Raw genomic sequence first — 15,884 nt, forward strand, 5'->3', positions numbered from 1 at the left:
ATCACATTTTTATTTGGGACTAAATGGGAGAGAAAGTAGTATAGTTCGGGACAAACAAGAAGGTGAAACGTGTTAGTGTTAGTGAATCTGTGAGGATATCCGTACTAGTCCTTCTTGATTGGTTTGTATACATGTATTTGCAACGAAAATAATGATTTATTGTCGTAAAATGCATTGTATTGGTTGACGAGTTGTCGTTTGGGCGAAACTTAACCGAAACTTAATCGCGTGATTTAACCGATTTTCGACTCTTAAGCAGATACGCTGATATATAAGACGCTCGAGTAATAATATAAAAGCCACAGGTTCAAATCTCGCAGCAGACTGTAATTTTAAATTATAAAAATACGTTATAATCATCGGTAGATAAGCTATAGTAATACTTTAATTAATAAAATAGATGTAGTCAACTTCAATCTGATATCTGTTCTTCTTATAAATATTGATTGCCTCCATTGTAACGCATTAGATTTACACTTGTCATGTTATAACGAACAAATAATCTGTTTCCGCCCCAAATTATCATTATGACCATTAAATAGTGTTCTGATTTTAACCAGTCGAGCTATCCAATTGTTGTAATCTCATTACGCTGACTTATTTCTGGGGCATTAATCATATGTCAATATTGCATTGAACGCGTGCCAAATTTTGCCTGTTTTCAAGGATGCAACACACTTATCGCCATTACAAAAACTGCAAGCACGTGACACACCCGTGATTCATTCATCACGAAAATAGCAACAAATATGTTGGCTGTTATTTTTTCACATTCCCCAGAGCGAATTCCACCTCCAATCTTTCACGGTTTGCTGACCGCGAAAGGTTATGGCTTCGGCAAAATGCACTTTGCGCACGTTCGTTTTATTATTAATAGATCGATGCCGAAATTCCTCACGTCTGGATGTATGCGGGATGACGCATATGTTGTGGAATCTCCGACGACAGGTCTAACTTACCTGGTGTAAGATTCCAGAGAGTTTTTTACGAGCTTTTGATACATCAGCGCCCACAAATAAATTGTTATACTTTGCTGTCGAGCCTCCGTCACTTTCGCATTGTTGGGTTATAGCCCATACATTATTGAATGAAAGATGGATCACTATGGCATTTGTTACATTTTAAAGTGTTATATGAAACCGAAAACGTGAAGATATGCTATTATTGAACAATGGCTCAGTAGCTATAGGTTTAACCTATGATCGAATAGGCGAGGTGCTTAGTAAGATAAATTGAGTCTATATTTGTTAACGAGATATGAAATTATTAAGATACACTATTAAATTCTCTAAATAGGTACTAATCACTAAGCAGTAAATCAGGTGAATAATGAAGATGTGGTAATACTATCGCATATTTGACAAAACTATACTTGTTACACGAATATTATATGTCTATAAATTATCGAGCTTGCAGCTTTTCTGGTCACTTTTTGATTATAGTTTGTCGCAGAAATCCACTAAGCAGGTCATTTTTAGGCTTTATTTATTATTTTTTTATATGTGGATAGAAATAGGGTATCCATATTTTATAAATCGTGATTAATCTTTTCCAAAAATGATTGACATGTGTCAAAAATTATATGTATAGTGATTAATTTTCAACAAGCATAAACTTTATTTACTCTTAAGCGGAAGTGCAGAATCTTATATTCGATGATAAACGCTACTTTTTGATTTAGCAAGCTCACCAAAAATCTGCAAGCTTCTAATAATATTTTTAAGCAGTTCTCCGTGAGTTAATTTTTATAATTTTTGAGATACTGTCATAAGTTATTACTCCGGTAGTTAAGCATATAGAGACGTAAGATTATAGCTTCTCCTTATTTATGGGAAGCACTTATGCGAAACTTACCTTTGATTTATTCGCCGTGATTTATCGAACAGTCCATTGCGCTCGATTTAATTCGATCTTTAACTGGTTAAACGTTTATGTGTTAGATTTTTTCACTATTGTGTGAACCTGGAGCCATAAGTCAAACGAGTGAAATCGTTCTATGACGAATATCAAATTTATTCCATCCGTCGTGTTATTTATATGATATGTAGTCATAAAATGCACTACAACACAAAACATACCCTCGAGCCGTTCGAATCCGTGTAGAGCACGAGCTTTATAAATATAGACGGTATAATAATAATGGCCTGGCTTTGTATGGGTCTATAAAGTGTTGCCTTAGCTGATCTATGTGGAATTAAAAGAGATAAAGTATAAAAATGGAAAGCGTAACATAATACGCTTAGGCGAGGCACACACCAAAATATACAAGATGTTATGATCAATTAATCTCTCTCTATATACAGCTCAAAGCTTTATATGCCAAAGTTTCTGTAAAGTATATATTTTAATTATACTTGTTCATTTTATTTATAGTCAAACGAGTATAATATTACGTTAAAAGTAAACGAACTTTTCTAACGACTCTGTAATTAGGTAAATTACAAAAATTTCATGACGGCGATATGTTAATAGCTGTTTCTGTCATTAGCGTTGATGGTATAGTACCAGATAAAAAAAATGTTGGCAAAGATCATAGAAATAAAAGTATGTTTTTTTACACAAATATCAACGGTTTTTGTCTGAGAACGGCTTCGTCTCATTGTGAAAAACTCGTTTAGATCAACGTTTGTGTTGTTTTTTTTTAATTTCAACTAATATAAAAGATTGTATAGGTAAATTTTTTTCACCAATAAAAATATCATTTCGCCGATATTGTAGTTAAAACTTTACAATACATTTATCTATAGACGATAACGATAACGGTTTGGTGCGCGTCGTTCTTAAACGACCAAAGTCACGTAACAACGTAAAATATATCGCTTGTAATACACGTACATATATACGATATTTTAATATGTGCATTAAAAAAATACGACGCAATAAATCTGGTTTGATATGGTCACTCGCGTGTTGTTCGTAGCCATCCGTGTAATACGTTTTTCTTGTTATTAAATTCGTATTGTATGCTAATGTCGAAAATCTGTATGGAATTTCGTTATAAATCATAGCAACGTTGGGAAATATTACCTATAAGAGATCGAATGTAGGGTTACCATATAACATATCATATTTAAGTGCTCAAAACATTAACTAAATCCACATCTAAAACTGCTGGAAGATGATACACGGATAAGGTCAAGGTAAGATATGCCAAAGATCAGCTATCAATATTTTTAAAAAAACAATAAAAAACAAGGATGTATGTATATAAATTATTTGTGATTGAATAATGGTATTTAGTATGTTTATTGTTATTTTTTTATTATTAAAAAGCGTTCCAAGCCTTCCAAAATTCTTAAAAATTTATTTTATATTCCTGACCGGCAACTAAGAGCAAATTTTAATGCGTGCTTATTTCAAACTGTCGCATCAGCTACCCGATTTATATTCACAACTCGTATTATGATCATTTATGCTCGTTAGTTTTTGTATCGGGGGTATTAAATAATTAAATATTAATGTAATAAAAAGTGTAAATTTTAGCCTAATTTAGATAAAAAATATGTTTAATGATAACTTGAATTTTAATTCTTATGTAGTAAATATTGAAATGTAGTGATTCGTGATGCGAATATACATAGTAGTGTTCTTACTTATATATCAGGGTATTAGATGTAAGGCAGCTATTTAATTATAAATTATTATTTTTGTGCAACAATTCTTTGAGTGACTTCCAATTTACACAAAGATATGTTACAGTAAATGTGTATTATCAGTGAGGGTTTATTTTCACTAGACGCTAATAAAATTATATGTCGATCTAAACTGTTCAAACCCAAACCTAATTTAAACAAATTAAGCAAACCCATCTTGATCTAATATTTTTTTTAAATATCTACAGCCTTATAACTTTCATTAGGTTAGGTTTGAGTTTAGATTAATTTATTTTAAATATTGTATTATTTTTAGCATGATGTGATGTAAAAATTCTGTGAATTTCTGATTATGTGGAAATACCCATACCGGATCATTCGTTTGTAAACAATATTAATTTTACTGATCTAAGAAATGAAATTGTAAATCTATTATTTGACACATTGTAACTGGCTAAGTGACTAAAATTTTATTTATACTAGCGAAAATATAGATTCATTGTGACATATGTAAGTTCTTGTAGCATACCTTGTCTGCGCTTAAAGAATCCAATAGTCTCCACAAATCGGGCTAAAATCTGAATTTCAGACGTCATAGAAATGAAGAGGGAAGCGGCTGCTTTGTCGATGTCCTTATTTTCTGTCGATGGAGGGCGTAACTCCACTTATGTGAGTTCGGATAAACTCTTTTTTATCCTATGTAAAGGATTTCATATGGAAGCTTTTCGTGAAAGTAAATGATTCGTGGAAGGTTTCCGTGCTCGGCCACGACAATTTAGTGTGCAATTATGTCTATTCATTTCCATCTGCTTTCTTGTTTAAATATTTACCTAACAGAGTTTAAGCATGTGGAAATTTGGCAACCCTATCCTCTTCATCCTCGCATTTCACTTTCTATTTTTGCTGCGTAATATAATATAATTTATATTTGTAATAGCGTCAAACGGTTGTTAGGGTTGCTTTTAACTAATCCCTCAAATTTCCGATCTTCACATACAATGTCAGCATAACAATGACGTGTGTCATAAAAACTAATAGAATTATTTTATTGTGCTTTTACGCGTGTTGTGACAAGTTTTTTTCTCACCGTCAATGCATCAATCTTAATATGGGCTTTCTACATGTATGGTAGTTTATTTGATTAAAAACTATCATTAAAAATAAATCTTCCGGAAAAAATAATGTAAAATTAATTTAAAATTGTTTTATATTTTTAGCGAATAAATATGTTTTATAGCATTCTTGAAATGTGGCCGCCACATTTGTCATCCATAAACTAATGTTTAAAATTATATGACCAGAATTATTAGTTCTTCGGCACTAGTGGTGACAACCCGACGTGATGAAAGGAGTCAGATTTCGAAATACATGAGCAAAAGAAGGACCAGTAAGGCAACCAACATGTGCTTTATTATCGTTAACTAATATAGAGGCGTGTGGTGGTCACATTATCCACGCTGTTCATGCTTTTGTATTATCTATATTTTGTACAGTAAACTGTTAATAAACCGTTAGCACCAAACCGGCCTCAATCTCTAAAGCCAATATGTGAACGATAATAAGCAATTACAGTGCCCTAAAATATTGATTACAATTAAAACAGATTAGGAATTTTTAATACATTTGTATTTGAAGAAATTTAGATATTTTATCTTACACTCAGCTGTAACTCACTGAGTCCCCATATGTTTATGTAATTATACATTTCTATAATGCCTGAGAGGCATCGCGCATTGTCCTTCTATGCTCGCCAAACCCTATTTTGTGCCCCAGAACATGCTCGTGCGTTACGTTATAGCACAGTTTCGACTCATCTTTGCTAAATCAGAGAATATTAAATTTTCCTTTAGTGAGAGCAAACTATTTATAAAAAATAAATACAAATATTGAATATGGTAACAAGATATTATTTTTTTAAATTATTCATAAAAAATTATGCTGTGAATCTTGAGTTAAAAATAATGGACTTTACATTACAATATTTAATTTAGTTAATTATTTTATATTAATACGCATTCTGAGATAGCGATTTATATATATTTTTAATAACTGAAGAAACCTTTTAAATTCAATAAATGGCAACCCTGATTTAATAATACGCGCACATAAAAATATAATATGTTCTAAAAATGTGCTTTAAATCGTAATCTTTTATTGTTTACGAGCAATTCAAAGTACGCATTGATTTTCGTTATTCTCACAACGGGGGATTACGAGTTCCGATTGTTCAATAATACTTTTTTTATTAACCATGTCCATAATTCGAAACAATTCCATTCACCTAATGATTGAAGATGATTCGCGTTTCAATAAAATTGGTTATTTAAATGCGTGTACGCGAAACCGAAAATGATAAAATACAATCGCGAGTACATAGTAATAGGATATGGTATAAAAAACGTGTGTATTCATGAACACATTCAATTTGATTGATGATTGCTATCTGTACCTATATATTTTCATAGCGCGAGATACGAAAGCGCATTTCCGCCTAAATGAAATGTCATTGTGTTTACACAAAGTTAGAAATGATAATACAATCGAACCGCACAAAGGATTACAATCGAATCGATTTGTGCGAAATTTATTCGTTACTATGCGCTCTACCCCCGCGTGTTCGCAAAACCGCCATAAACGTCACAACAATGTGCAATTGCGCGAAATGGACGTAATTTATTCAATTATATCGCGTTATAATACACAGTAATATGAAATTTGCACTGCTCGACTTTGAATGTTATTTATTGTGAATTATAATGCTTTATTAATAAATGATATATTATGTAAAAGGGGGAAAATATATAAGTTATATTTTTGTTTAGAATACATGTTAAGTTATTGTAAAACTATTATAACATACATATATATTATTAAGATACGTTAAAATATTTATAAAAAATGATTGATTATTTTTTCTCGTGCATTTGTAAACGTGCAGCGTTTTAGCGATATGTACAAAATAAATAAAGGATAACTGTCAAAAGAATTTTACTTATTGTATAAATAATATGTTTATTGGTAATGTTCTAAAATTAGTATTGCTTGTCGACACATGATATAAATCACTAACATCATAAATCTGTAACGAATAACAAATTAAAAATCAGCAGTTATGAAAATCGATATATTGACGCAAATCGAAAAAAATTGGCACCAAACTCCAATGTTTTAACGACCTTTCAATTTTTGATTGATTACTTTTATTCTATTTCTAAAGTCACTTTGTTTGTGTGTATTTTTATATTTAACAATGGACGCTCCTGAGGTCAGACATTGAAATATTAGAGTCGAAATGCAGCTATAGCTCACCTCACCCGAGTAATAGGAAAACCACTTTCACCCACTTATCATTCCAGAAATGCCGCTTTAAATCTGGACGATCTGAGCGCACTTTTAGTGCATCCAAATCTTGATGCGATACAAAGTCCCAGCGTTTGTCAATCCGCTCAAACGCAGTTAATTATCGAAATCACTAGGAATAGTCGAAAGTCACGCGTCTTTCACTCTCTGGACTGTGTCCAAAAAAATGTAGTGAAGCTTCGTTAAAATTTGACATTAAACATTATACAATTTGGCACATGCTATCGACGTTTAGTTAGATTTAATGACCTTAGTGTGTGTAGTATGTCAGTGTGCTTTAAATGTAAATATAATTATATCATTGGCAAAAATAGTCTTGCGATCAGAAAAAATGTTAAATCTGACATGTGTAGCCATTAATTGCATGAAAATATATTTAGTAAATCTAATCTATCACTTGCCTGTAATCTAAACAGATCATTATGTAAATTAAAAATCTAGCTTCAAAAATAAATATTAAAAGATTAAAAATAAATATATACTTAAGCACAATTAATAGCTTTATTGCAACGACTTGAGAGAAAAAATATGTCCGAGAAAGACTGCAAGTAGATTTTGGTATATAAACATGTGAAAAGTTTTTTTTAATTTTAATTATCATTATCAAACAGTTTTGTCCTTGAATCGTTGTCCTAATTATTGTAACTATTAGTAGGAGTATATGAAATAAGTTTAAGTTAATGTTTTCTACATTTATTATAAATGTAAAATATAATTTATTTATAACATATAATTTAATTTAGAAAATATTAATCTTATCCTAAACTGTGTTATGTTTGAAATACAAACCTAAAAATTAATTTTGGTTAAAAAATAATAGTGTTTTAATTCATAAAAACAGAGATTATGTTATGTTCACATATACCATATATAGACATCTATGAACATAAATAGATATGAAAGTAGTTGTTAAACGCCTTTAGCCAAAATTTAAACCACTACTAAAATATTAACTTTTTACTCGATAAATAAATACCGATGCGAGCTGTAGGACTCCTGGAGTATTTTTTATTGATAATATAATTATAAATAATTTACTTACTTAAAACTGTAACATAGATGTGCTTTGAAAATCACATCTTATATTTCTAATTATATTATAGTTTATATGTACATATCTAATATGTACATAAATGGAATCATAAAAATTGAAATAGTTATAAAGGGAAAGTGCATAAAATCCTATACCATGACTACTATGATACATATAATAAATTGTATTCTTTTTTTATTTGCAGGTAAATGGAGGAAGTCCTGCAGAAAAAGCTGGACTTTTGGCCGGAGACTCCGTGATCAAAGTCAACACCACCGACGTATTCAACCTCAAACACAAAGAAGCACAGGATATCATTGTAAATGCTGGTCTAAACTTTGATATATGCGTACAGAGGTAAACACACCTATACATAGCTTACGTAAACAATGATTAAAAACAGCGTGCTAATCTCGGGTTTGTTATTGTTAAATCAGAGGCGGCAGCACGTGGAAGCCATCAGTCACTCCAGTGGGATCTATCCCATCACCAAACAGCAAATTCCAATGTGCTAGCCCTGTTGTTACTCAGACCTCACTGAAGGCAAACAACCAACAAGCTCAGCACATCGGCTCTGGATATAACAGCGCTGCCAAACCGTTCAATTATGTATGTATTACATAAATATTTTTTTCTTACCATTAGAAATTTACACATTTATATATAATTTAGATGAATGGAAATGGCGATACAGTCAAGAGCATTGTGAACAAGCAATACAACACCCCTGTAGGAATATACAGTGAGGAGACGATTGCTGAAACTCTGTCGGCTCAAGCCGAAGTGCTCGCTGGAGGAGTATTGGGGTATAAAAATATTTTTATGTTCATATTTGCATTCTTACTTTATATTTAATTACACATGTTTATAATTTGCTGCTCATTTTAGTGTCAATTTCAAGAAAAACGAGAAAACATATGAAAAGGAAAAGAGCGAGGTTTTCAAGATGTTGCAAGAAGCCGATAACGAACCGGAGCCAGGTGATGTATTTTTTAATTAAAAATGATATATAATACATTATTGGGGCTGCCTTATTTATTTTAAAAGGCTTAATGTAGTAATAATTATATTATGTGGCAACACTGATATTTTACTTGTATTTTTATTATAATTATTTTGTTGTTGAAATAGTTTTCCTGTATGCATATCTCTCATAATACCTTTCACTTGAATCTATTCATTTTTATATTTAAAATATGCATTAATTAGATAGTATATTAAATTTAAAATTAAGCAAAGCTATGCAGAAGACAGATTGATTAAAAAATATAATTTTGTGGTTGTAGTTAGTAGTAAAAAATAATGTGTTAAGCGGAATTTTCTTAAAAATGAACTAGGATTTGCCGTCAGTTGCAAGTCGCATAGACAATCTCTCAATAAGAATTTAAGTGAATTTTGCTCAGGACAGATACCCAGTTGGGCAATAAATATTTTGGTTACTTCAGACTTCTGCATAGCTATGTTTCATGAATTTTTATGATTTGATATCATCTCTTCATTATTACAGTATTTAATGAAAATTACTCATACAAATTAAAAGCATATCTTCATTGCATGTTTCCACCGTGTTTTATGTCGAGTAGATGTTGCAACACATTCTCCATCGGGAGGTGCATCAGGTCTTAGGCATGTGACGGCTCCAGTAACTCGCCCAGACGCACCGATTAATAATACAGGAGGTCTTCCGCCAGGACAAAATATTTGCGAAGAATGCGAAAGACTCATCATGTAAGTTACCCCCAAAAGAACGAAACTAATCTTCATAAACCTTTTTTTCAGCGACGACAATGCGAAGCAGAATAGCGGTCACTAGTCTTAAATCATTTTTCAAATCTGTCTTATTTCAACTGTGCCACTTTTTGCAAATGTAGAAACATCACACTTTTACTCGACTGCGAGCCATGTTCGCACGGCTAGTCCGCTGCCCTTATCCCACCGCTCGAGACAATCTCATCCGCCACCGCCACCACCAAAAATTAGTCATGGCACTCAGACTCCAATTCCAGAGGAGAACCCGATTTATCTGGCACCCGAGCCTCCACACCGTCCGAGCTTGCCAATCGGGTGTCATCAAGTATTATCGAGTGGAGAAGTTCAATTAGGAGCGCCGTCTCCATCAGTCGACGCTTCCGAATCCCTCGGGCCTGTGGCCGATACGCCATCTTGCTCTGATTGTAAAGAATACATTGTGTAAGACCCATATGAAAATAGATTTGATGGATTTTGCTCGTGTCACATTGCATATAGTGTGTCATTGTAAGATATTAGAACCAAGTGTATGTTTTTAGTACAACATGACATGCATGTTACATTTTTGAGATCATCTCTTATATAAAAATCATCTCATTTAGAATCCTATTCATTCATATAAGGGTAAGGCACGAATATTGCTACAGAAGTGCATATCTTTTATTTATTTTTAACTAGATGTCCATTACCCAATGTTACCCGTGGTTCAGATTTTCTATTGTGTTACAAATACATACATCTAAAGATTTAAAAAATCAACCAAACCACCAAATTAATTTGTACATATCATCTTTATCTTTAACATCCTAAAGAGAACTTTTATATGCCAACTTCTTAGGACCTAAAGTGAGACATTCAAAATAATATAGAGTATATGTTTTGAATAGAAGGTAACCGTGCAACTTTCGATTGGTTAATTGGTGTTAGATTGTATGAGGATGAGTCAAAGCAAAAGTTCGAAACAAATTTAAAACACCGCTATATTGCTAATATATTAACACAATAGACATAAAAAGACTAGGTTTTAATTTTTTTTGCCAATATTTTATTATATATTATGGATTTTTTAAATAACTAATAATATATATCCGCATTGTAGCAACAACTATGCCTTATCCTTTATATATGTTAGATATACCATATGGTTTCATATTTATTGTATAATTGATCTATATAGTTTCCATCGCATTTTATTTTGAAATTTAACGATGAAGAACATAATCCAATATTATGGAAACTGTTGAATATTTGCCAAGTTTTATTTTATTATATTATATATCATTATGTAATAATATTGTTTGACATAAACCATAGAACTCTCATGTAGTTTGCTATATATATTTTTACCTTACGGTGCCTTTACCTAACCACAAACATTTTTTATATACCTATTATAAATGTAATGAATAGAAATAAATCAATACTATTATTGAAAAAATATGCATTTTATACATATGATAGAAGTTTGATCTCAATTAGCATAAAACAAATAATTAATCAATTATTTATGTTAGAGCTTGTTCGGAATCTTATGTAATGTACACTGCATAACAAAGTCTTGTTTCACAAATATTTCTTAGTAATTATTATTACAAAATTCAATTTTACTTCTTGTATGAATACTATATAACAGAATAATTTTTATTTCAATAAAAATATTTTTTTTAATTTCCAATATAATATCAAAGATGATCATTAATGATGTTTACATCAATAATGCATTTGTTACCTAGTGTTATACTTATAAATTATAAGTCTATTCTTTCTCTGTATTTTTCCAATATAAAACATGCATTTTTATGTCGCATGTAAGTGTAATATATATTCTATTAAATTATGTACCATATATATTCAATTTTATTGTAATTATGTTTACGATAGTATTATATTTAATCTTTATTGCTTTTACATATCATTATGAAACGTTTGCTATGGTTTTTTTTCACAGCGGAGTGTTTGTACGCATCAAGGATAAAAACTTGCACGTTGAGTGCTTCAAATGCGCCACTTGCGGCTCGTCTCTCAAAAATCAAGGTTACTACAACCTGAACGGTAAGCTGTACTGCGACATCCACGCAAAGATGGTGGCTCGTCAAAATCCACCAGCACCGAATCTCGAGCCGGTTACCATGATGCCGTAAGTATAATATTATGACGAAATATTTATTCAACTATTAGATAAACATAGCTAATGCATTTATTCTAAAACAAACATAGGAACAACAACATGCCGGCGAGCACCATCACTTCTGCTCTCGCATCTCACACCATGCCTTTGCTGCCGTTATCAAACCCAATTCCACCGATGAGTGGAAACGGTCCATCTATGTTCTCGGTAATTATTTATTATTAAACAATTAATGTCATAACTTTAGCCAAAAGCTATATAATCATTTCTATATCTAACAATTTTAACTATATGTTGTGCTTAAGGACTTACCACTTATGAGTTAAAAATGTAAGTTTACAGTGTATTTAATGAGGGGCTTAAAAGCAAGTAAAAACATAATAATAACATGCTATCACCCATATCCGTAACAAATCAATGTAATTAGAATAAAAATGTAAATCAATATAAGAAACACTATAAAATTTTTTACCATCCATATTTATTAACGACCAATCAAAATAGTAGTGTCTAGATCTTTTCGTGATCTATATACAGAGCTCTCATCTCCTACTCTCACATTTTCAGTCGTGTGGTATTGGTAATCAATCTATGGTGTCCATTCTTCACCAAGGTCCGAAAATATTCCATCGGAAAAATCAATGTTTCATATATTTTAATTTTTGTGTTTTTTAATATTAGTTTACACCCCCTCCAGCAGCTTTCATATGCCAATATAGTTACTAGCAGATATATTTTTACTTTCTCGATCATCCTGGGTGAATAGCAATCGGTGATCCATTCAATGATCGAGTATTTGATGCTTAAAGAACCAGGTCCACCGCTTCTGACGCTTTGATGTACTTTTTTTATGAAAAAGAAACTGTCATGATCTAACAGATTACCCCCAATGTGTCACAATGGTAGAAAATAAAGAGAACATAATAAAATAAAACATAAAACATTAAATTTAAAAAAATAAATATAGAATAACAAAATTAAAGGATATGAATCAAACCAGCTTCTCATTGCTGACGCTCAACAGATAAATGTAAGAATACTTATAGTATTAAAAAGCCATAGACAAGTTGTTAAGAATGCAGATATCCTCACCTAAATAGCATGAAAAGTTGCCTTGAAGGCATTGCTCGAAGATGTATAGGAAAAGGATTGTTTACATATACAGCAATCTTCGGTAATTTGAATAAATGTTTGGCAATGTATAATTTTCTAGGACAACGCAGAATAGAAAGGCGCTGGAATACAGGAAAGAATATTAGACAAACTCCCTCATATAGAGATATCTCCGAGTTCCTTTACGAACTGTCTCAATCATAATATTTCACACACATTTTTACCTATATTTTTTTAAATTGCTATTCTTGCTTTTATACCCCTCAAGTACTAAAAATATATACAAAGTGAGCACAAAAAGGTAACCTTTTAAAATCATACATCCTAAATTAATAATAATATATATAGATTCAGATACACATGACATATAGAATCAATATCTGACATAGCTATTTTTTATGGTTTCTGAATACTTTATTCTAAAATGGCCAGATGTTATCAGACATTACTTATGGAGTTTAATTGTTTCTATTACACCACCGGTTGTTATTCCGCTTAATATAGTACAATTTAATATCCAATAAAAATAATATTAGAAGATAAACATTTTATTAGAAATAATATGCGTGCCTCATATTAATTCAATATGTCACATATTTTGTTTCCATGCTATATTGGTAAAAATTTAGAATATCAATTTAACGCTAAAAAAATGATTTAGGAGCTATGATTTTATTGAAGATTTAACCTGCATTAATTTAACTTGTAGTATATGAACCTAGCATGTATTGCGTTTCAATGTTGTACTATTCTAATTCCAAACTTTTCAGCTCTCTTCTTCGAATGGCTTGTCGGGGGAACAAACCGATGGTTTGCCGGCTTTAAAATCCGAACACTTGGAAGCGTTTGCGTCTCTTTTAATCAACGGAGAAAGCAAAAAGGATAACCACCCACAATTCCCTAACACATGCACGAATGCGAGCAAAGCGTCCAATATTAACACAATTGACAAAAACGAAAGTACACACCGATTCGCCAACAACACTTGCGCACCGCCTACCATGAACGGCGCCAAGCTTACGAACGGAGACGAGGTCGCTAATCATAACTTTAACAATACTTTAAATACCACTAACGGTGTGTATAAGAAAGTCATCCCACCCCACTTAGGAGGCAATTATAAGGTACACATTTTGTATGATTCAAATTAATAATATGGGATTTTATATATGAGTCTATATATAACTTATTTATTTAAAAAATTATTTGTATATACAGCAAAATATATTATTTTAAAAATAAGGTGTAATTTTTATAAAATAAGTATATATTTTAATTAATTAAATGTAAAGAATGATTCATGTATCAAATTTATTTTATTGCATTATCAGTTTCAAAGAGGAACTGCTTAAATGTTATTAGATTATATATAGTTTATGATGATATAAAGATGTCTTATTTTTAATGTAGCCATCCAGCAACATTTCGGGACCGAAGCCATTTGGTTCTCCGATGTCTCCGGCAGCTCCGATTTCTGCCTGTTCTTTGTCTCCGAGGTCGATGCCTTCTATTCCATCGGCTCCCATATCACCAGCATGCACTCTGCAAAGACCAATTCAACAAGCGGCTCCGATTCCGCCACCATTTTCAGCACCAGCTTTGGCCATGCAACCGACACCAGGTAAACACGTCACATTTGCTTGTTAATTATAAAAGAGAATATTTATTTTTTATAGCTTTTCCTTATACAGTATTAAAAGTATAAGCTTTATAAAGTTCGGACTCATTTATGGCTATTTTATAAATTTAAATTGATTATTTAAAAAAAATTATATTTTTTTTAATCATTATTTTTATTTATAAATTTGGGTGTGAATTTAAAATTTTAAGATTTGATATTTATTTAAAAAAATATATTTATCTCTAATTAATCTCTCAAGAATAATTTAACATTAATAAAAAGCAATAAGATGCTTTTCTTTAAATCTAAAACAATTTTAATTGTGTTTTATTTTATTACATGACATTGTGTGTTGTTAAATTGTGGTTTTAATTCAGCTTTTAAAATGTGTTGTTCTGTCCCGTTTCAAAAAATATATTTAAAATTATAATTTAAAACAATTTAAAATTTTATAGTTATATGTTATAAATATACAATATATATTTTGTAATTATAATATGATATAAATCTGCACAAATGTACTTTATTTTTATATAAGCATATGCACACACACAACTATACGTTTACAACATATACAAGTAAATATAATATTTATTTTTAAAATTATACATGTAATTTATATAATTAATATATTTTTTATAATTATACACACATTTATTTTTGAAAAATCTACTTAATAATTTTAGGTCTTTATTCAATGCTGAAAGTTGCTGCCCCTTACAAAGGTAATTAGGGTATAGCAAATTAGACGCTGTAGTATTATACGCTATATAAAAATCCAAACACAGTTTAAAATTATAAATAATACTCTCTGTAATTAATGATTCTTCCATATAGGACGATCATTAATGCATGCGGCATCTTAAGCGATAATATATCTACATTCTATATATACGTATTGATACATAAGACAATTCAGACTGAATACAACGATATATGAACACTGTGTTTATTTTAATTTTACAGATTTTACATGTCTTACAAAGTTATAAGCAGATTTATATTTTTATTTTGTTTTGTCATTGTTATTATGAGAATATACATATTTTATTGAAAATGTTCAACTTTTATTATCAACGTCGATTACTTTCATGTACAGTATTTAATTTTCACGCTTTCTATGATTAAATTTTAGATTACTCAGTATATGTATATCTTAAAGTCAGTTGAATATATAGGTGTAATAAAATGTCGCTCTGCACTTACACACCTTGGTCAAATATAATATGTTTGATCAAAGTTATCGCTTCACGCTTGTATTAAAATTGATAATAATTCTAATTCGCT

At 30.8% G+C, this 15,884-nt stretch overlaps 1 protein-coding gene across 15 annotated transcripts in view; it reads left to right on the forward strand.

The window, feature by feature from the left end:
- Positions 1-15,884, forward strand: part of Zasp52 (Z band alternatively spliced PDZ-motif protein 52) — a 69,028-nt gene that overhangs the window by 41,865 nt on the left and 11,279 nt on the right. For 7 of the 15 annotated variants that reach the window (XM_088199779.1, XM_088199792.1, XM_088199782.1 and 4 more), the window contains exons 3-11: positions 8,192-8,343; positions 8,424-8,595; positions 8,659-8,792; positions 8,875-8,966; positions 9,570-9,714; positions 11,684-11,872; positions 11,953-12,070; positions 13,747-14,100; positions 14,387-14,597. In XM_088199779.1, coding sequence (XP_088055905.1) covers positions 8,192-8,343; positions 8,424-8,595; positions 8,659-8,792; positions 8,875-8,966; positions 9,570-9,714; positions 11,684-11,872; positions 11,953-12,070; positions 13,747-14,100; positions 14,387-14,597 — 1,567 coding nt within the window. Of the gene's footprint in view, positions 1-8,191; positions 8,344-8,423; positions 8,596-8,658; positions 8,793-8,874; positions 8,967-9,569; positions 9,715-11,683; positions 11,873-11,952; positions 12,071-13,746; positions 14,101-14,386; positions 14,598-15,283; positions 15,323-15,884 lie in introns of all 15 variants that reach the window. The other 8 variants (XM_088199794.1, XM_088199785.1, XM_088199787.1 and 5 more) reach the window with 3 other exon arrangements.

Source organism: Plectrocnemia conspersa, unplaced genomic scaffold, assembly GCF_051122295.1.
Source record: "Plectrocnemia conspersa isolate PC_06_02 unplaced genomic scaffold, ASM5112229v1 ptg000012l, whole genome shotgun sequence".
NCBI classification, from domain to species: domain Eukaryota; kingdom Metazoa; phylum Arthropoda; class Insecta; order Trichoptera; family Polycentropodidae; genus Plectrocnemia; species Plectrocnemia conspersa.